This window comes from Enhydra lutris, unplaced genomic scaffold, assembly GCF_002288905.1.
Source record: "Enhydra lutris kenyoni isolate GAN:26980312 unplaced genomic scaffold, ASM228890v2 scaffoldscaffold3, whole genome shotgun sequence".
NCBI classification, from domain to species: Eukaryota; Metazoa; Chordata; class Mammalia; order Carnivora; family Mustelidae; genus Enhydra; species Enhydra lutris.
In genome coordinates this window covers 71,738,557-71,758,655 of record NW_019154087.1, presented here as the reverse complement: position 1 = coordinate 71,758,655, position 20,099 = coordinate 71,738,557, and the positions used below count along the sequence as shown (strand labels likewise).

At 50.9% G+C, this 20,099-nt stretch overlaps 1 protein-coding gene across 1 annotated transcript; it reads left to right on the top strand.

Moving 5' to 3' along the window:
- The first annotated feature begins 1,738 nt into the window (after positions 1–1,738).
- LOC111153483 (clusterin) lies at positions 1,739–18,852 on the top strand. The gene is made up of 9 exons (XM_022512518.1): positions 1,739–1,914; positions 5,797–5,928; positions 7,890–8,038; positions 10,708–10,878; positions 12,378–12,783; positions 13,838–13,939; positions 17,062–17,291; positions 18,193–18,368; positions 18,605–18,852. Exons 2-9 carry the CDS (start codon positions 5,835–5,837, stop codon positions 18,612–18,614), a joined length of 1,338 nt encoding a protein of 445 aa, XP_022368226.1. The 5' UTR covers positions 1,739–1,914; positions 5,797–5,834; the 3' UTR covers positions 18,615–18,852.
- Positions 18,853–20,099: the final 1,247 nt, after the last annotated feature.

The following is a 20,099-nucleotide window of genomic DNA, read 5'->3' as shown; positions in this document are numbered from 1 at the left end:
ATCACAGATTTATGCCTCTTGTGCCGGATGTGGGGGGGGTGGGGCGTGGGGGGGTGGGCACAGAACAGAGAAGTTACAAGGAGTGCTCAAAAACAGCTCCTGTGACCTCAGTCATTGATATGGTAAGGAGGAGGCAGTTTCCATAGAAAATGTAGCTGTTACTGATAATTAGACTTTTTTCTTTTTAAAGAGAAATAACAGGAAGCCTCAAGAGAGAAATATTGTTCCACATTTTCACTGGATTTTTTTTCCCCCTCTGGGCTGATTTTCTCAACACTTGACATTGTCTCAGGTTAGGCTGAATGAGACCTTAGAGATGACACCTACCTTCCCGATTCTTCATTGTCCACTTGGAAGAAATTGAGGCCCAGAGGGCAAAGTGGTTGTCCAAGGTCACCCAGAACTTTAGGGCAGAACTAAGACTGTAGTCAGAAATCCATGCACCCAGCTCAAGTGCCCCTACTTCTTCATAGGCCTAGAAGCTCCATTTGTGCTCCCTCCAGAAAAAGGGTGGGGTCCCAGTTGTCCCTGGACCTTGGGCCACTAGGGACTGGGCCTCAAGCTATAGCTCTGGAAGTGTTGGGCAGAAAAACTCAGCCCCTGACCATTACAGATCTCCCCTAAAGCCTTACGTCTCGAGTGGCTTTCAAAGTTGGCCACCCAAACCAGGCTGCCTTCACCCCCCCACCCCCCGGCCTACCCTTCTCCCCCCATCGGTGTGAGAACCACCAGCAGGCAACTTGACTTTTCACCTGGAGTGCAAATGTCCTGGGGTTCCAGAGCAGGTGCCTCTGTTTCTTTCCCAAGAAGTAGCTATACCTGAGGGGCATCTGGGTTGGTGCCCTCCCTGCCAGGCTCCCATCTCTCTGGAACCTCATAGCCCCCTGCCAAAGGGAGTCTAGAAATTAGCTCCTCCTGTCAGCAGAGGGAACTGAGACAGACCCATCAAGCTAAATGAGCCCCAACTCCCTTCCCTTGCAAACAGGACCTGTACTAATTTGCAAGGCCAGGTGCAAGATGAAAATTCTGGACCCCTTGTTCAACAACCATGAGGAATTTCAACATTGCAGGGAGAGCCCTCAAGCCAAGTGTGGGGCTGCCGAGTCCCACACCGTGAAGCCCACCCGGCTTAAGTGGGCCCCAAATGGGTGGGGACAATAATTGCTTAAGGTTCAGGAATCAAGGAGCCAGGGGGATGTTGTGGTTCCCTCAATGTATGCTCAGTTCACCCCCCAAAACACATTCCTGTTTCCTCCTGGCCAGCACGTGCACCAAAGGCCCACGGGGGTCACTGTGATGGCTGGAGAAGTGGCATTTCTTTCTCGCTCTGTGTTCTCTCGCACAACACCCTCTCCAGCCCACCCTCATAATTTCTGATGCTTTTCTACTAAAGTGGAACGAGGCTCACGTTCAATCAGAAAGAATTGTGCGATTTTGTTTTGGAGCGTAGTGCACCCCTGGAACCCCGTGGAGGGGTCCCCGAGCTGCGCATCTTAACTGGAGCCCTTCCCCTCCTGGGGGCACGGTCCCCCAACTCTGAGCCGCGGGGTAGTTGGGAAGCGGCTAGCAGCGAGCGGCGCACCGCAGCACCCCCGCGCGGCGGTTTGCGGTGCAGGAGCCCTGCCGCCCTCTCCCCAACCCGCCCTACGCGCGCCCCCCGTCGGGTGCTGCCCGGGAGCGCCCCCCTACCCCGCCTCTGCGCACCCCTACCCCGCCTCTTCGCCCCCTCCGGCGCCGGCTTCCAGAAAGCTCCCGGTGAATTCCACAGCATTCTTTGGGCGTGAGTCATGCAGGTTTGCAGCCAGCCCCAAAAGGGGTGTAGACGAGACAGAGCGCTATAAATACGCGCGCCTCACGGTGCTCACCACGCGGCGTCGCCAGGAGCAGCGCACGGTCGCCGGGCGCCGCTGACCGGTGAGATGTCCCCACCTCTCCTACCGGCTCAGAGCCCCACCGGGACCCGAGCGGGGGGTGGCAACCGGGGGTGGTAACCGAGAGAGGACAGGAAGATCGCTGGTACCACCTGGGCTGTCAGAGCTGCGCTTCGGATGGAGTCGGGGAACAAGGGAAGGGAGGTGGCTCGAGCCCCGTCACCGGGCCGCCGAGCTGGAGGCCGAACTGCTGCGGGGTGGCGCTCGGGCCAGGACTCCGGAGCTCCCGTGCTCGCTAGCTGCAGCCACAGTTCTGTGGGTTAACTAGGACAGGTGTAATGACCCTCCTTTTGCAAGGATGGGGAAGTGCGGCTTGGAGAGCTAATGCCTATTGCAGGAGGCCCAGACCTTCTGTGGCGTTCTCCTTGTCCAGGTACTGGGCTCCTGTGGTGGTCAGTTTGCCTGCTTGAGTCGTCTGGTCTGCCCCTAAATTCCGTACTTCTCTCCAAAGGATGATCATAAGTATGTTTTGATTTAAGTACATGTTGCAGCCACTTAAATCGCACTCTTTCTGCTTCCTAATGCCCAGGATACATCAGAGAAAAGTCACAACTGTCATCAGATCGCAGACGTCTGCTCCAAATGTCTCATTTTATAGATGACAGTCTGAGGTCTGGAGCGGTTTAGGATCCTTTCCCAAGATAAACAGCATGTAGATGTTAGACTCAGGACTAGAACTGAAGCCTTGATCTTCCAGAATTTCTGGACCTAATTAAAAAAAAAAAGGAAGAAGCTGTTTATTATTCTTATTTTTTTTTTAAGATTTTATCTATTTACCTGATAGACAGAGATCACAAGTAGGCAGAGAGGCAGGCAGAGAGAGAGAGAGGGAAGCAGGCTCCCCACTGAGCAGTGAGCCAGGACCCTGAGATCATGGACCCTGAGATCATGACTCTATGCCAGGACCCTGAGATCATGACCTGAGCCGAAGGCAGAGGCTTTAACCCACTGAGCCACCCAGGCGCCCCTATTATTTTTATTTTTAAAAAGAGGTTAGGAATTTAAGAATAAGGACAGATAGAATGAAAGGGTGCCGGCTTGAGTCTTCATTATAATAACACTGGGAAATTACATACAATGTAAATGCCCAACCTTGTGGGAGGGCAAAATAGAGGCCACCAGAAAATGCACCATTCTGCAGCCCCAAAGGTGTGCTTTTAAAGAACTATTTGAGGATAATGGGTGTAAGGGATCGGATTGCACAGAAATGCATAGAAAATCGAAGGACATCTACAGCAGTGCTAGTAGTTGTCTCTGGATGGCATGAATTACCAGTGCCTTGTTTTTCTTTTCCGTTTGGTTCCTACATTAGGGGAGGCAGTGGGATGGAACTTGGGTCTTGGGCGTTAAAAACCGTGCAGCACGCTAGCTGCATGTGTGACTCTTTTGGCTTAGGTCTCTGTGTCCTTCCCATGGCTCAGTCTGCTGTGGGTGAAGCCTGCTGGGGGGCGGTGGGGACTGCATAGTGGTGGTGGGTGGGGAGAGGAGGACCTTGGCAGGGCATCGGTAGCCGGGTGCCCAGGCCGAGCCGAGAGGAGAGGAGAGTTCTAGTGCTGCCCTTGGATGGGCAGTATCAATATCATATTAAGAGTCAGAGTCAGCATTGTCACAAGATCCCCCTCCCCCACCATCCCAGGTGATGCCTAGGTTCTCTAAGGGAGCTGAGCCTTGCACCAGAGCAAAGCCTCACTGGGAGGGGTCACAGGTTCCTCTGCCCTTCTCCAAACATGCCACCTCCTCCCACTTCCCCGAAGGATAGTGCCAATGGCCACAACGGGTCCTAGGTCAGATTTCGAAACAGCCAGAATTTACTGTGATTATCTAAGACCCCTGTGTTTGCAGAAGGCAGTCACATCTCAGAGGTCTACATGGGGTATATTGTACAGATGAAGACACTGAGGTCACATTTAAGTTACCTGGTGTCCGGGAAAGGACACTGGACTAGAGATGGGGGGGCGGGGTCCTCATCCTTGGATTCCCAGCCTGCTGCAGGCCTTTGGGAGCCCCATGCTGTCTCTGGGTTTAGCTTTTCCTCAGAGGCCAAGGATTGGGGCAAGAGGCTGATTTTTCTCTGCTCGGGACCCAGGGGCGCCCCATGGAGCCCAGGCTCCTGGTGTGAGACTGTATTGGCTGCTGGGTTTCTGGACTCCTCCATCAGTGCTCTTGCCCCACCTCCCTTTTTTTTAGGGCCCAACGCCGTGTCTCCTGGTCTAGGCCTAATTCAGAGGCTCTTGTATGAATTTCTGAGAAGTATCCAGGGGCCTCTCGGGGAGAGGTGGGTGTTCTTGCTGGCTTTTTCTCTTGGGCGTCACAAAAGCTCTGTGTCCCTCTGAGGCGTTTTCAGGCCTCAGTGAGCAGCTAGGGCAGAGCCCTTGAGCCTTGGGCCTTCTGGCAGGCCTGAAATAGCACCCCGACTCAGCCACCCACCCTGTCTTTGGGGAAGGCAGTGACCCACTCTCTTCTCCCACGCTGTGCCTTTGCTGTGCGGCTGGTTTGGGACCCACAGCTTGGCTGCTTTACTATTTTCCAGGAGAGGCTTCCTTTATTCATGTGCTACCAAGGGTTTCTATGGGCCTGCTGAGCCGAGGGCAGTTTTTCTGATGTTCACAATTTCAGGAAGGGGGACCCGACCTCTCTGTTCTGTTAGGGGAAATGAGGGAGTTCAGATAAGCATTGTGGTGGAGGGGGCTGCTGGGGTGAGGGCTTCTGTTTGGTGTAACAATTCCAGCTTCTGGGAAAGGGTCCATTGTGTAACACTGGGCTGTCCTGGGCTCCCAGCAGTCAGCTGAGTGGTGGGGGGGGCACCTTGGCAAGTCACCCTACTGTGGGCTTAAAGGGGACAGCCATGGGAAAAGGACCTGGTGACAAAGGGGCCCATCCATCCAGAGGGAACTTCTGGGGAGGCGTAGGGCCCACCCTTTAGCCCTTTGACTCTGCCCCCACTACTCTCTGAAGACAATTGTCCCCTGCTCTGCTACATTCACACCCCAAATCTATGCAGGGATCTAGATCTTAGGTCTCCTGCCAGGGGTGGCAAGTGGCATTTATCTCACTGCCTTCGAGTCTTGAAAGGCCATTTGGGGGGGCGCCTGCGTGGCTCAGTCGGTTAAACATCTGCCTTTGGCTCAGGTCATGATCCCATGGTCCTGGGATCGAGTCCCACATCAGGATTCCTGCTTGGCTGGAAGCCTGTTTCTCCCTCTGCCTGCTGCTCCCCCTACTTGTGCTCTCTGGCTTTCTGTCAAATAAATAAATAAAGTCATTTTTTTTTTTTTTAAAGGATGTTTTAGGGGGTGTTGAGGTTTGGTGGACAAAAAGGGGATTTTTCTTTTGTGACAGATTGGGGACACCTGCTGTGGGCCTGATTAGTGACTGCACACAGCAGGGGCTTCCAAGAAAGTCCCCACATTAGGGCTGGGGAAGGAGAGGGGCGGAGCCTAGAGAGGTGTTTTGAGTGTTTATTTGATAGGAGCAGGTATCAGATAGATGTCCTTTCTGGATGCAGAAAACACATGCTCAGACTGAGTCAGCGATTTTTGGGGGAAGAGGAGGAGGAGGAAGAGGAGGGCTGGACCTGAGCCCAGGCTCTGACTCCAGAGTTCTAGTTTCTTCTGTATTAGGCTGCTTCTCCTGTGGTTCCCCCCTGTATCCCCAGCCTCCACTTTCTTTTGAAGGGGTCCAGTGGCAAGTCCGATCTTTTCTCCTAATTTCCCTGGGATTAGAAACAAGGTAGTGCCAGCTGAGGGGCTGGCTGAGGGCAGGGCCTCCACAGGGCTCCGGGGAAGCTGCTGGAGGCTGCAGGCCAGCCGGAAACCAGCAGGCTGGCCAGCTGTTACCATGACAGTCTCCTGTTCTCTACAAACAGAGGCCTGCTGGGATTCCAGAATTGGAGAGGGAGGCACGATGAAGACTCTCCTGCTGCTGGTGGGGCTGCTGCTGACCTGGGAGAATGGACGGGTTCTGGGAGACCAGATGGTCTCAGACACTGAGCTCCAGGGTAAGTGGAACAGGTGTCCCCTCCCAGGCCACTTCCTCTCTGCCAGGGCCCGAAGCAGTAGAGACCCATCGGCTTTGCTCAGGCGGGTCCCTCTCGGGGCCTCCTTCCCGCAGCTACCTGGTCTAGGTTCTTGGCGGTCAGGTGGGCTTCTAGGCATTTTTCAGGTGTATCCCCAGCGCTTTCTGGTGGCTGTGTCCCTTTTCACCAGTCTGCTTGTCCCAGGGCCCACACCTCCTTTGGGAAGCCTGGCTCATTTGAGCCTTCGTGAGTTTCCATTTTTGCGTCCCCATGGCACCTACTATATGTCCCCTCCACCTTTCCACCTAGAAACCCAGTGGTCCGTATCCAGAAAAGGGGAAACATCCTCCTGCAGAGCCCAGCTTTGGGGTGCACTCCTCTGCCAGGCCTTTCCTGAAACCCCTCCTCCCTGTGCCCTCCTCCCCACCCTGGTCCTACAAGCTGACTAGTTCCTAGGGGTCTTGTTAAAAACTCAGACTTGGTGGGGCGCCTGGGTGGCTCAGTGGGTTAGGCCACTGCCTTCGGCTCAGGTCATGATCTCAGGGTCCTGGGATCGAGTCCCGCGTCGGGCTCTCTGCTTGGCAGGGAGCCTGCTTCCCTCTCTCTCTCTCTCTCTCTCTCTCTCTGCCTGCCTCTCCGTCTACTTGTGATTTCTCTGTCAAATAAATAAATAAAATCTTTAAAAAAAAAAAAAAAAAAAAACTCAGACTTGGAGATCAGACTCAGGTATGTGTCTGGCCCTGTGACCCCCCCCAGCTGTATTAACCCGGGACGAGGATCTGATCTCACTGTTTTGTCCTGGAGCTGCAGTGGGGATGATATAGGCAGTGCAGAGAGCATTTACAGAAAAGGCATATGTCCTGGCCGGCTCAGTGCCTGGCCTAGGACAGCCACTAGAGGAGCCTTAGCTGTTTCACCTTCACTATTTCGGTGAAACTGTCTCCTTGCATTTGCCCCAGGGCGTTGTGTCCTGATCACAGCTTCCTTGTGGAATGGTGCCATTAATTCATCTTTGTGTCCCTTATCTCATGGAGCCATGGGAGAAGGAAGTTCAGATGTTTGGTAAAACGGAGTCCCCGAAACGCTTGTATCCAATATAAGATTTTACATTTTGATGTTTAAATGGTTATGCTTCCAGAATATTTTTTTTTTTAAGATTTTATTTATTTATTTGTCAGAGAGAGAGAGAGAGAGAGCGAGCACAGGCAGACAGAGTGGCAGGCAGAGGCAGAGGGAGAAGCAGGCTCCCCACAGAACAAGGAGCCCGATGTGGGACTCGATCCCAGGACGCTGGGATCATGACCTGAGCCGAAGGCAGCTGCTTAACCAACTGAGCCACCCAGGCGTCCCCAGAATATTTTTAAAAAATATTTTATTTCAACTCAATTTAAGCCGCATCTAGTGTATTATGAGCTTCAGGGCTAGAGATCCGTGGTTCATCTGTTGCATCTAACACCCAGCACTCAGTCCATCCCATGCCCTCCTTAATGCCCGTCACCCTGTTATCCCCAGCGCCCCGCCCCCCTCCCCTCCAGCATCCCTCAGTTTCTTTCCTGCGATCAAGAATCTCTCATGGTTTGTCTCCCTCTCTGATTTCGTCTTGTTTCAGTTTTCCTTCCCTTCCCCTATGCTCCTGTTTTGTTTCTCAGGACTTTTTCCCCTTGAAAATGTTCCCCTGCAGCTGGGCAGGCTCGTTCTCCAGAGCGGCTGCTTTAGTCCCTACTTGGGGACTGGGTCCACAATAAGCCCCGTGATCCCCTCCCCTACCCCAGTCAGGGCAAAGCTGGGGTCCAAAGGCCACCCAGTTGGGGGTGGGTGCTCCCAGCCTGGAGAGCCCCTGGACTGAATTGGCCTTCCCAACCATTCCAGCTCGTTCTAGAGTGGTATCCCCAGCCCCATCTCTGCCTCTCTCCTCACTCTCCCTGCCTGCCCTTCTCTTGCAGAAATGTCCACCGAGGGGAGTAAGTACATTAATCGGGAAATTAAAAATGCTCTCAAGGGGGTGAAGCAGATAAAGACCCTAATAGAACAAACAAACGAGGAGCGCAAATCCCTGCTCACCAACTTGGAAGAAGCCAAGAAGAAGAAAGAGGTAAGGAGAAGCCAGAGGACCAGATCGCACCCCCTCTGTGGAGGGGAGGGGCCATCCCCCCTCGGGTGCCCTGCTGGGTTGCCGTGGTGACCCTGGGCCCTCTCAAGCTAGTGTCAGCTGATGCTGGGGCTGTAGTTAAGAAAGAGGGAAGGTTTCTTTGCTTTTGAGAGCTTCAAGGGGTTGGCTCTTGGATCTGGTTTCTTACCAGCTTGGCCCGGGGCCTGATGATGACTGATTCACTTCAGTAGATTTTTCTAAACCCTGACTATGCAAGCTCCAAGGTAGGCTTCGGATCAGATCTGCCCCGGGTCAGGAGGGGGGTGGCGCCCCACCTTCAGAAGCTTATCTAGTAGGGCAATAACTTTGGGGTGAAGGCAGGTACAAACTGCAGTGCCCCATGGCTTTCTAGAGTTCTGACTCCTTAATAAAGAGACATCTAAGTTGGATAGTGAAAATAGTGGGTCTAGCCTGTGCTTAATGATTCAACAAAACTAAAACACCATAATGGAGTAAACGACTAATTTTAAAAATCAGCAGTCTCCTTAAGGGTATCCTAAAAACCTACTCCCATTGCCTCCCTACCCCTAATGATGGAGAGGCTAAGATGGGTCACCTGCCACTTTCCTGACCTATGATGCATACAAAAGTGTTGTTTGTTTGTTTGTTTTTTAATTTAATTTAATTTTTTTTTCAGTGTTCCAAAATTCATTGTTTATGCACCACACCCAGTAAAGTGCTTTAAAGGCTCTGAGAAGTTCTGTAGTAAAGAAGGTTGTGGAACTTCATTTAACCCTGTGTTTTCCAAACCGAATTGACCAGGGAATCCTTTTTTTCTCCCCATGATAGTTTTTTTTTTTTTTAAAGATTTTATTTATTTATTTGAGCTGGAGCGCGCACACACACACACGCGTGCGCTCGAGAGAGAGAGAGAGAGAGAGAGAGAGAGAATGCACATGGTGGGAGGGCAGAAGGAGAGGGAGAAGCAGATTCCCTGCTGAGCAGGAAGCCCAATGTGGGGCTGGATCCCAGGAGCCTGGGATCATGACCTGAGCCTGAAGGCAGGAGCTTAACCAGCTGAGCCACCCAGGTGCCCCTCTCCCCATGATAGCTTTCAGCACAATTCCCTGGAGGCCACTTAGGGAAATGCTGGCCTGGATCCCGCTCTTTCTTTTGACGCAGTGCCCTTCCTTGGCATCAGTGTTTTTCCTCACCATTCTGGGAGAATCCTCAAGGAGCTCCTAGAAAAGTGTCAGGCAAGTCCTGTTCTTGAGTTTTTGGGGTTATCATCAGTTTAGTATTCTCCAATCCAGGTTTTGTGAGAAAGCACATCAAGTTGAGGACAAGACTCCATGACGTCTTGGTTCCTGAATCTGTGAATGTGAAAGAGAGGAAGTGGGCAGCGAGGTTGATGCTTGCTTGTGGGTTGGCTGGGTGGGAGGCACGGCGGCCTTCCCAGCAGGAGCATGGCACCTGGAACAGGAGAGTGATCTCACAGAACTCAAGGTCCTCCTGGTCAGCTCTTCCCGTACCTTTGCTTTGGGGTGTGGATGGTCTACTTAATTCTTCTTCGAAAGGTTAACACACTCATTTGTTGTGATTTTAATATATAAAAGTGGAAGAGGAAAAGTTTTCCGTAACCTTTTACCTATGGACAATTCACTGTTAACATTTGATCTGTTTCTTGCTCCTTTGTTTTCCTTTATACTCTTCTGATAGTCACTATATTCAAAATCACACCTTGTTAACATGAAAAATGCTTGTTATACTATTTGAAAGTTAACAATGAACCCCTCAAAAAGCGTGTCTCTGGCCTTGTGTAGACCAATGATTTGCTTGACCTTCTATTTTTTTTTTTTTTAAGATTTTATTTATTTATTTGACAGAGATCACAAGTAGATAGAGAGGCAGGCGGGGGGCAGAGGGGGGAAAAGCAGGCTCCCTGCTGAGCAGAGAGCCTGATGCAGGGCTCAATCCCAGGATCCTGAGATCATGACCTGAGCCGAAGGCAGAGGCTTTAACCCACAGAGCCATCGTGCACCTTGACCTTCTATTTTTAAGCATTCGGGTTGATTGAGTATTTCCCACCCAGCCTGTGCCATTAAAGAACACCGTATCAGAGATCTTCATGCATTGGATTTCCCCTTTACTGCAGGAATTCTTTGGGGCGGATTCTTACAGAATTACCTGGCCAAATGCCATGGATGTGCTAGAGAGTTTTGATAGCTGTTGTGACTTTGATTTTTGATGGCGTGCCAGGGACCGGGGCTGCACTAGACAAATAAGATTCCAAGCGCCTCTGGAAGCTTTGGAAGACAACATTTAAACACCAGAAGTTGAGGTTAGAAAATAGGGTATAAAAGAGAGGTCAATCCTGGGGTCAAGACTAAGTGCAGTGTCAGAGGAAAGGGATATCCACGTGGGTTCTAGTGGACGGGGAAGACCAGGAAGAAAAACCGGGTCTCGAAGTTGAGAAGATGCTTAAAGTGGGGTGGGGAGGGAATTCCAGGCAAATGGGGGAACGCAGGAGCCAGAGGAGGAAATAGGCATGTGGTGTGGCCAGCCCTGGGAAGGCCTGCCTCAGTGGGTGGAGGGCCCGGCATTGTGCCTGCTTGGAGAGCGTGAAGCCTGTGGTTTCCACGTGGCTAACCTGGCCTCGTGTCCTCCTGCAGGATGCCCTGAATGACACCAAGGATTCAGAAACGAAGCTGAAGGCGTCGCAGGGGGTGTGCAACGACACCATGATGGCCCTCTGGGAGGAGTGTAAGCCCTGCCTGAAACAGACCTGCATGAAGTTCTACGCCCGCGTCTGCAGAAGCGGCACGGGGCTGGTTGGCCACCAGGTGAAAGGGGTGGGGCTGTTGAGCACCGCCGGGCTCTGAGCGGTGGAGGCGGGAATGGAGGGAAATATGCTTCTTCTCTGGTCCTTCCCCCGACCCGCCAACCCTGTTCCAACCCGTGGGGCAGTTCTCCCACACCAGCTGGGTGCCTACAAATCAGCTCAGTTCTGACACTCTCTCCCTGGAGATGGGGGATCTCTCGGGCTAAGGGCTCAGGCCCACAAGCCTGTCCTGCTCACACCCACCCCCGCCCCAACTTCAGGTACCCATCACAAGTCTGGCTTGTCACCTGTGCTTCTGGCCTTGGCTATAGATTGGAGGTTCCTACAGCCCCCTTCTCATGGTCATTTAATTTGCTGGGGAAGCTCACAACTCAGAGACACATTTGACTTACTGGGTTCTTGGTTTATTATATAAGGATATAACTCCGAAAAGCCAAAGGGAGGCAATGCATAGCTCAAGGTGTGGGCGAGGGGTGGGGCACTTTCCATGCCCTCTGAGAGGGCGCTACTCGCCTCCATCCTCCATCTTCACGTGTTCAGCCACCCAGAAGCTCCTCAAGCCCTTCCTTGTGGGATTTTAAGGAGTCTTCCTCCCACGGGCATGATTGATTAAATCATTGGCCATTGCTGATGGATTCAACTTCCAGCCCCTCTCCCCTCCCCTGAAATCAGGAGATGAGATTAAAAATTCCATCGTTCCAATCTCGGTGGGTTCAGCTGTCGACCAGCCTCCATCCTCAGGTGCTTTCCAAAAATCACCTCATTAGCATAGCTTTATTATTTTTTAAATTTATTATTAGCATGTAAGTTTATTGCTCTCCTCACAGGAAATTCTAAGGGCTCTAGGAAGCAGACAAAGACCAAATAGACACTTCTTTCTATAAATCACAGTATCACAGCTTCATTTCACCTGCCAGATGCAACTGATTTGTCCCAGCTGCCCTGAGGCCTGGAGTGCCACGATCAGTTGGCAACGTTTGCCCTCAGTGTGCAAATGTGAAGTCACCCAAAGCACCTGTGCTGTCTCTTAGAAGATTCTCATCCAGAAATGATTAGCTGGATGACATAACAAATGACTTCGTGGAGTGGCACATCCCTGGGTCCACTTAGGCAAAAGGAATTAGGAATTTTAGCACATTAACATTGATCCTATCCTCCCCTGTGGGCCTCGCCTGGTTGGGACTCATGAACTAAAGACCTCTCCATTGGCCCTTGGCTGAGTCGGGATGTGGGGAATCCTTGGTGACCAGAAAGGAGATTCGTCTCGGGTGATGGGGGTTTGTGCATCTCTTGGCCTCCGACGTCTTCTCAAACTCTTCCCCACTGGGTGGGTAGAATGAAAGGGGATTGGCCTGACAGTTGGGGGTCAGGGAGCCAGTCCCAGCAGGGGCTTTGGTCATGTGCTATGTGATGGAGGTGACCGAGGGGCAGCAAGGGGACGCAGGAGGAGGCTGGGACTTCACTGAGCTCCTCCTAACTCCCCTGTTCTGCCCCTCACAGGTTGAGGAGTTCCTGAACCAGAGTTCTCCCTTCTACTTCTGGATTAATGGCGACCGCATCGACTCCCTGCTGGAGAATGACAGGCAGCAGACCCACGCCCTGGACGTCATGCAGGACAGTTTCGACCGGGCGTCCAGCATCATGGATGAGCTGTTCCAGGACAGATTCTTCACCCGTGAGCCCCAGGACCCTTTCCACTTCTCACCCTTCAGCTCATTCCAGCGGAGGCCTTTTTTCTTCAATATCAAGCCCCGCTTTGCCCGGAACATAATGCCTTTCCCTGGCTACCAGCCCTTGAATTTCCACGACATGTTTCAGCCCTTCTTCGACATGATACACCAGGCTCAACAGGCCATGGATGTTAACCTGCACAGACTCCCCCACTACCCAATGGAATTCACAGAAGGTTAGAAGGCCATCATCTCCTTCATTCTTCATGAGAAGGGATGGGAACAAGCAGGTTATTGAGAAACCCTTTAGATTCTAAGAACTACGCCAGGGGCTTGGCGTGTGTCATCTGTTTTCCCCAACAACCCCATGAAGGTGGTATTATCCCCATTTGTGGAGGAGAAAAGTATGACAGGTGAAGGAGTGTGTCCAAGTATTCATAGCTGATAAAGGGGGACCCGGTCAAATTTAGCCCTGCCGGACTTGGAATCTGCGTTCTTTCAAGTTGACCATGCCCCTTTCGGCCACTGGGGGGCGTGACGTGGATGACTCCTTTCTAGAGAACCAGACCCTTTGTCTTGGGAACCAGGTGCCTTTATGTGGATGCTGTGCAAGCAATGGTGACAAATTATATAATCTGTCCATGCTACAGTTTAGAAAGCTGTTTCTGGCTATCGCCTTGGGGCCTGGTACAGAATGGGCATGCATGAATACTTTTTGAATGAATGAGTTCTACTGTGGACATGAAAAGTCAGTACTTTCAGAGGTGATTTCCTTCGTTGAACTAGTACACATAGTTAGCCAATACCACCTCCTGAATGCTACCTTTTGGTACCCAGTTTGGCTTGAATCGGTTTGGAGATACAGGAGGACACTGAATTGAACAGCATCTACTGCGTATCCATAATGGGGGGAAGGGTATTGTGTTATAAGGTGGCTCTAAGAGGATCCCATTCCCTCCTTCAAGAGGCTTGCTGACCCTAGCGGAGAGACAAGCCAGATAGAATGCAGAGCAGAGTAGGTTCTGATGCCAAAGAGAACAGAGGCAGGAAGGGCTTATTGGATGCAGATGGTGGGAGGGAGCCCCAGGAGCTCCCTCCCCTATCCCTCCACAGGGAGCCCTGATCAGAGAGGACGGAATCTGCAGGCAGACAACTCATTCCCAACCTGCTATGCCCACAGAAGCATCTCAAGGAGGCAAACAGTAGTGTGGAAGGGGTCGGAGGGGAGGACTATATCACTCTGTGTGGTCCCTTAGCATGACGCTCTCTTCCCTCATGTGTCTCCCGAAGACAACAAGGACGGCGCCGTGTGCAAGGAGATCCGTCACAACTCCACAGGGTGCCTGAAGATGAAGGACCAGTGTGAAAAGTGCCAGGAGATCTTGTCCGTGGGTGAGTCGAGGAGCTTTGGATCCCTTTATGGGGTCAGACACATAGGGCTTGAAATTCCATCTCTGCTGCCTTCTAGCTGTGGCACTGGGGGAGGTCCGTGGCCCTGTTCCATGTGCGCCCCCATCTGTAGACAAGGGCTAAGAGGTAAGGTTGTCCCTGAAGTTGGGAGACATCTTTTTTTTTAATTTCCCCTGTTACTCTCTTCCCCAGGCCATGCTGGATAGATGTCCCCACTTTTTTCTGCAGATGGACTTTTAGATAATATGTATTCTGTTTAGCAATAAATAATAAATAAAATAGCAGTACATGTTGGTACTGTTGTAAACACTTTGCAAACATTAGTCATTTCCTCAGAATGGCCCCGAGTTGGGTACAGTGACTTTCCCTATCTTACCGAGGTAAAAAAGCTCATAGTCACAGGAAGCTTGAGTCACTTCCCAAGATGATAGGACACCCATATGTTGGAGAGCTGGGTGTTTGGGATGTGTTCTTAACTGATATGTTCTTAGTGTTCTGTCCTGAGAACACGTGGGTCACTGGTCGTGGTACCTTCGCTTCCCAGCAAAATACACTTTGGTTGATCAGTCCCCAAAGCAAAGGAAATAGAGTTGACCTTTGAACCAGGAGGGGGTGAGGGGAGGTGGTATCAACACGTATTTCATATGTAATGTGTACTGTATACTGTATTCTTAGAGTAAGCTAGAGAAAAATGTTACAAGGAAATGATACAGAAGAGAGAAGGCTATGTTCACAGTACTACACTGTAAAGGACCGCGTATAAACAGACACAGTTCAAACCGTGTTATTCGAGGGTCAACCGCACTTCCCTTCAGCCGCTCCCCTCAGCTTTATCAGATCCGTTCCCTGGCTCATTTCTTCTTACTTCGAGTGATAGCTGTAGAAGCATCTGAAACACAGCCTTCTCTGCTCGGAAAGAGTTAATTGTTTTCCTTGGGTGTAGCCGATTGTTCCTGTGGCTTTGCTCTTACTTAATATGTTTGGGTTTGCTGGGCCAAGGCTTCAGAGTCCAGTTAAATATGCCCAGCCCCACTCCTGTAAGTTTCAAAGGCACTGGGAAAGAAATCCAAGTGCAGGGAGGGGCGGATGTCCGAAGTGGACAGGAGTCCTCAACCCAGGGTCCCTGGCTTTGCCCATCAGCTGTCACAGAGGAGCGTCAAGGGTGCAGTTCCTCGCTGCCAGAAAGTGCATGCAGGGCCAGAAGGAGAGAGCGTGGGTGCCCGGGCTCACGCCGGTGCCCTGAGCACGGATCTTAACGGTCCCTGATCACAGCTCACCCACACTGCCTGCCCTTCTACCCCGACAGAAAGTGACCACCTCTCCTTTGAGGCGCCCGCCACCAAACGAGCACGCACTGCCTGACCGCTCTAGACCAGGGTTTCTCAACTTCGGCACTACTGACGTTTTGGACATTTTGGACTGGCTTGTTTTTGTTTGTTTGTTTTTTAAGATTTTATTTGTTTATTTGAGAGAGAGAGAGAGAGTGTGTGTGTGTGTGTGTGTGCGCGTGCGTGCACCAGCAGGGGGAGGGACAGAGGGAGAGGGAGAAACGGAGAAATAAGCTCCCTGCTAAGCAGGGACCACCCCCCCAACCTCCCCACTCACCCCACCCCTGACACGGGGCTCCATCCCTGGACCCCAGGATCATGACCTGAGCTGAAGGCAGACGTTTAACCGAAGGAGCCCCCCAAGCTCCCCCTGGAATGGATCATTTTTGTCGGGAGAGGCTGTCCTCTGCTCTGCGGGATGTTTAGCAGCTCCCTTGGTCTCTACTGGCCAGGCACTGGTACCCGCCCCCAACTGCAGGTGTGACAGCCAAAACTATTTTCAGACCTTACTAAATATCCCCCTGGGGGCAGCAGAGCCCACGGTTGAGATCTACTGCTCTAGACAGAGTCTCAGTTCTCAGTGACTTTTTGCAATTTCTAATTTTCCCCTGGTGAAAGAGTTGAGATTATTCATTATATTATCTTTCCAACCTGGCTTTTATTTCCTGCCCTACCTACCATTTTTAAGAGTTTAATAGAAATGATTACATCTACTTATAATCACTCACGGGGACCCTTTACAGTAAATGCAGCATACAAAGGTCTGTCTTCTCCTGACTTGCTTGGGTTTGATGTACCCTCCTTGGGATAGTTTTGAAACAAACCAGGGAAAGAAAATCAGTAGTTTTTAAAGACACAGTGGATAGTTGCCCGCTCTTATCGATTATACAAACTGCAGTGAGCATTCCAGGACCCAGAGCAGTCCCCTGTGTCTTCTCTGCTCCCCCAATGAGCGGGGTGACCAGCTCTGGTGAGCAGATGGGCCAGCCGGGCCCCCGAGTCAGCAAGCTACTCTGCTCTGTACCCCAAGGATCCTGGCCAGCTCTTGTGTGTCATGGACTCTTGGCACTAGATTTCTAGCTCTGCAGATAGGCTCGAAAGACAGGCTTGGAGAATTTTTCCAGAGCCACAGACTCAGAGGAGGAAGAGCCCAAGTTTAGGAGTTAAAGCCTTGGATTCAATCCTGGCCCCATAAATCCTTCTGTGTCTTTTAGCAAGTGATTTACTTTTGTGGGCCTCAATTTCATCACTCGTAACACTTGAGGTGAAAGAGCTGTGATTCTTGGAGATAGTGGGTATCCAAAGTGCTCGTGTAATGTCTGGTATTTAGGAGCTGTAAGTAACACTCCTTCTCTCCGGAAACGATGCATCGGGGGACTAGCACAGCAAGCGCTGCTCGGGGTCTGAGCCACATAGACTGAGATCAGTGCTTCTCAAGGTGCGGTCAGTGCCCTTTGTCACCGGTCTCCAAGGAGGTAAGGGCCTTGCCCCCAAAGGTAAATCAATGATGTCACTAAGGACCCTGTTTAGTTCAGGTGACATTGTTTTCCAGAGCAAGACTTTGTCGATGAAGGAAGCAGCATGTTGATTGACATTCTGGGCGAGCTCTGAATTTTGTTACCGAGTGACTGCACACTGCGTGTGGCTGGGCGTTTAGAACCGCTGTGCTTTAGGTCCTGGCTCCATGAACTGACTTCCAGTCGTATTTTTATCCCTTTTGAGGATTCCCTTCACATTTCCGCCTTTTTAAAATTTTTTTCCTCCATTTCCGGGCAGACTGTTCGTCCAACAACCCCGCTCAGGTCCAGCTGCGACAGGAACTTAATAATTCCCTCCAGATTGCCGAGAAGTTCACCAAGCTGTACGACGAGCTGCTGCAGTCCTACCAGGAGAAGATGTTCAACACGTCCTCCCTGCTGAAGCAGCTGGACGAGCAGTTTAGCTGGGTGTCCCAACTGGCAAATCTCACTCAGACCGAGGACCCATTCTATCTCCAGGTCACGACGGTGAGTCCCATCCTGGCCACACACTGAAGATCGGGGTGGAGGGGGGGCAGGTATGTCTGGCGGTGATGTGAGCCTCCCCGGGGAACAAAATAGGATGGAGATGTTAAAGGGGGCACTTGCGCTTTGGATCAAACATTTGTCATGTGGCAGGAAACATACAACTTGGAAGTACATGAACGCATGGAAGCCTCATGAGGGGCGAGGGGCACAGGGAGAAGGAGAAAGAAAATCTCAAGCAGGCTCCATGCCCAGCGTGGAGCCCAAGGTGGGGCTGGATCTCACAACCCTGAGATCATGACCTGAGCCAAAATCAAAAGTCAGACGCTTAACTGACTGAGCCACCTGGGTGCCCCCCTCCCCATTGTGACCCCATTGATGGTTGAGGAAAGTGAGAGATGCAACAGCTTGCCCCAGGTTTAATAACTGTTGGGTGACCCACTTGGGCACTTGAACCTATCCACCTGGCTGAAAAGCCTGTGCTCTACCCACAAAGCTGCCTCGCTGCCCTACACTCTAGCTTGGCCCATGAATTGGTGCGTTATTCTTTACCAGTGATAGAAAGCCTCTCTCTAGTGCTGAGAACCCTTTTTTGTTGTTGTTTTTCTTTCCCTGATTCCTTTTCTGCTGCTGGCCCAGCCAGGAGCTGCCCAAAGAAAACATGGTGGCTTAGAAACCGTTTTTCCCCTGCGGGGGTCAGGGGTCACCCCATGGGCTGGTTGGTCATTTGCAGATACGACTGACACCTACAAACAAATGAATTTGGGCCCTTCTGCTCATTGAATTGAACGGCTGTCAAACTTAGTAAAAAGCGGAGGGGTCACGTGTCTGGATGTCCTTTTGTTGCAAAAGGAGTCCATTTTTACCAATATTTCAGTCCTTCTCTTACCCTTTTTCCTCCTAGGTGAGTTCCCAGACTTCTGACTCCAGTGCTCCCTCTGGCGTCACTAAGGTGGTTGTGAAGCTCTTCGATTCCGACCCCATCACCGTGATCCTCCCAGAAGACCTCTCCAGGAACAATCCTAAATTTATGGAGACCGTGGCAGAGAAAGCCCTTCAGGAATACCGCCAGAAGAGCTGGTGAGTACACAGGCCTCACTGTGCTCCTTCCGGGCCCAGCAGGTCCCCAGGAGCCAGAAAAAAGGCCTCGGGTCAAGCCTGGGAATGATTCCTCCTACAGGCAGAGACCAGGCAGGAAGCCAGAAAAATCTCTGGAAATGTTAATTTTCCTGTGGAGGATGTTCTTTCTTTTTTGAGAAGCATTTATCCGTGAGTGTCCAGCCTTCACCTTCCATTCTCCTTTGTTTTGTTTTCAGGGAGGAATGAGATGGGAACACTGCCTCTCCACATGGCGGGTGTCTGAGTTCCATCGCCCCCGAGATGAGCGATAGGCCCCTAGAGAGAGCTCCGCATGTCACCGAGTGACCGGGCCTTGCCTTGAGGCCCTCCTGTCCCCTCACCCCGCCTGTCCTCCCTCTGGACTCCGCATTGTAACACCATGTTCGCTGATCATGGGAAGAACTCCTGTGTGCCACTAACTCAATAAAACCACCAGTAATCTGAATTCTCTGTGGTGTCCTTTTGTGCTGGGTTTTTCTATCTCCCATGGGTCTTCATTTTGGCATGAAAAAAAAAAAAGATGTAGGAAAGAAAAGCGCTAGCTCAGATGGTATAAGGACTATCCTGTAATTGAGAATAAAAGGAGTGTGACAGAGTTGAACCAAGGAGTTCTTGCTTTTCAGAGTGGAAATGTGTTCTAACAGCCAAGTAAAATATATTTCTGAAAAGTGAATCTTGTCCATTCCATTATAAAATGGTGGCCGTATTGGGGTGAGTGAGATCTCCTGAAGGAACACACGGAAGATGAGATTGAAGAAGGGATAGTAATAATGCATCCTGGGTATTTTAATACCCAGTTGATATTTTCTTCCTGGAATCTGTCATCCCCAAAAGACTAAATGAGTCAATTTCCTTTTTACTTGTAAGGGTTTGGAATTCCTGTGGCCCTTTCCTGACCGTGGCCTTGTTTGCTGTCAGTCCATACGACTTTCCTATCTTGCCCTCGCCTCCACCACAATTTCTCATCTACTTGGGTTTTTCCTGAAGGCATATTTACTTCTTAGTCCGATATAGCTGGGCTGCAGTACCCCAGACTGCCAGCAGATGGCCCTGCCTAACCGCGGTTCTGCCCCACCAACACTAAGTTACGAAGCCTTACCATTTCTGAGTATTTTCTAACTACAGAATTCTTTTCATCAAATATACTTCACATGAGGAAAACACATCTGGCTGCATTCCAGGTTTGTAGCAAAGTCCACATATTAATTAAACGCTTAGAATATTCTTAGGTCACAGATGGGATCAGGAGGGAGACAAACCATAAGAGACTCTTAATCTCACAAAACAAACTGAGGGTTGCCAGGGGGAGGGCAGTAGGGAGAGGGTGGTGGGGTTATGGACACTGGGGAGGGTATGTGCTATGGTGAGTGCTGTGAAGTGTGTAAACCTGGTGATTCACAGACCTGTACCCCTGGGGCTAATAATACATTATATGTTAATAAAAAATTAAAAAAAATATTCTTAGGTCACCATTACTTGTCTTCAAGTTCTAAGTACCTCTGGCACACAAGTGACACCCCAAGGCTTAGCTCATCAAAGAAGCTGGTAATTTTCATTTTGCTCTCAAGGAAATTCAGAATAAAGTTAGTGTGGTTCACTTAATTAGGGGCATGGGTTCAGAAAGGGCATGGGTTCAGAAGGCATTTGCTAAAATGACCATCATTGTAAATCATATATCACATTAATGTCACA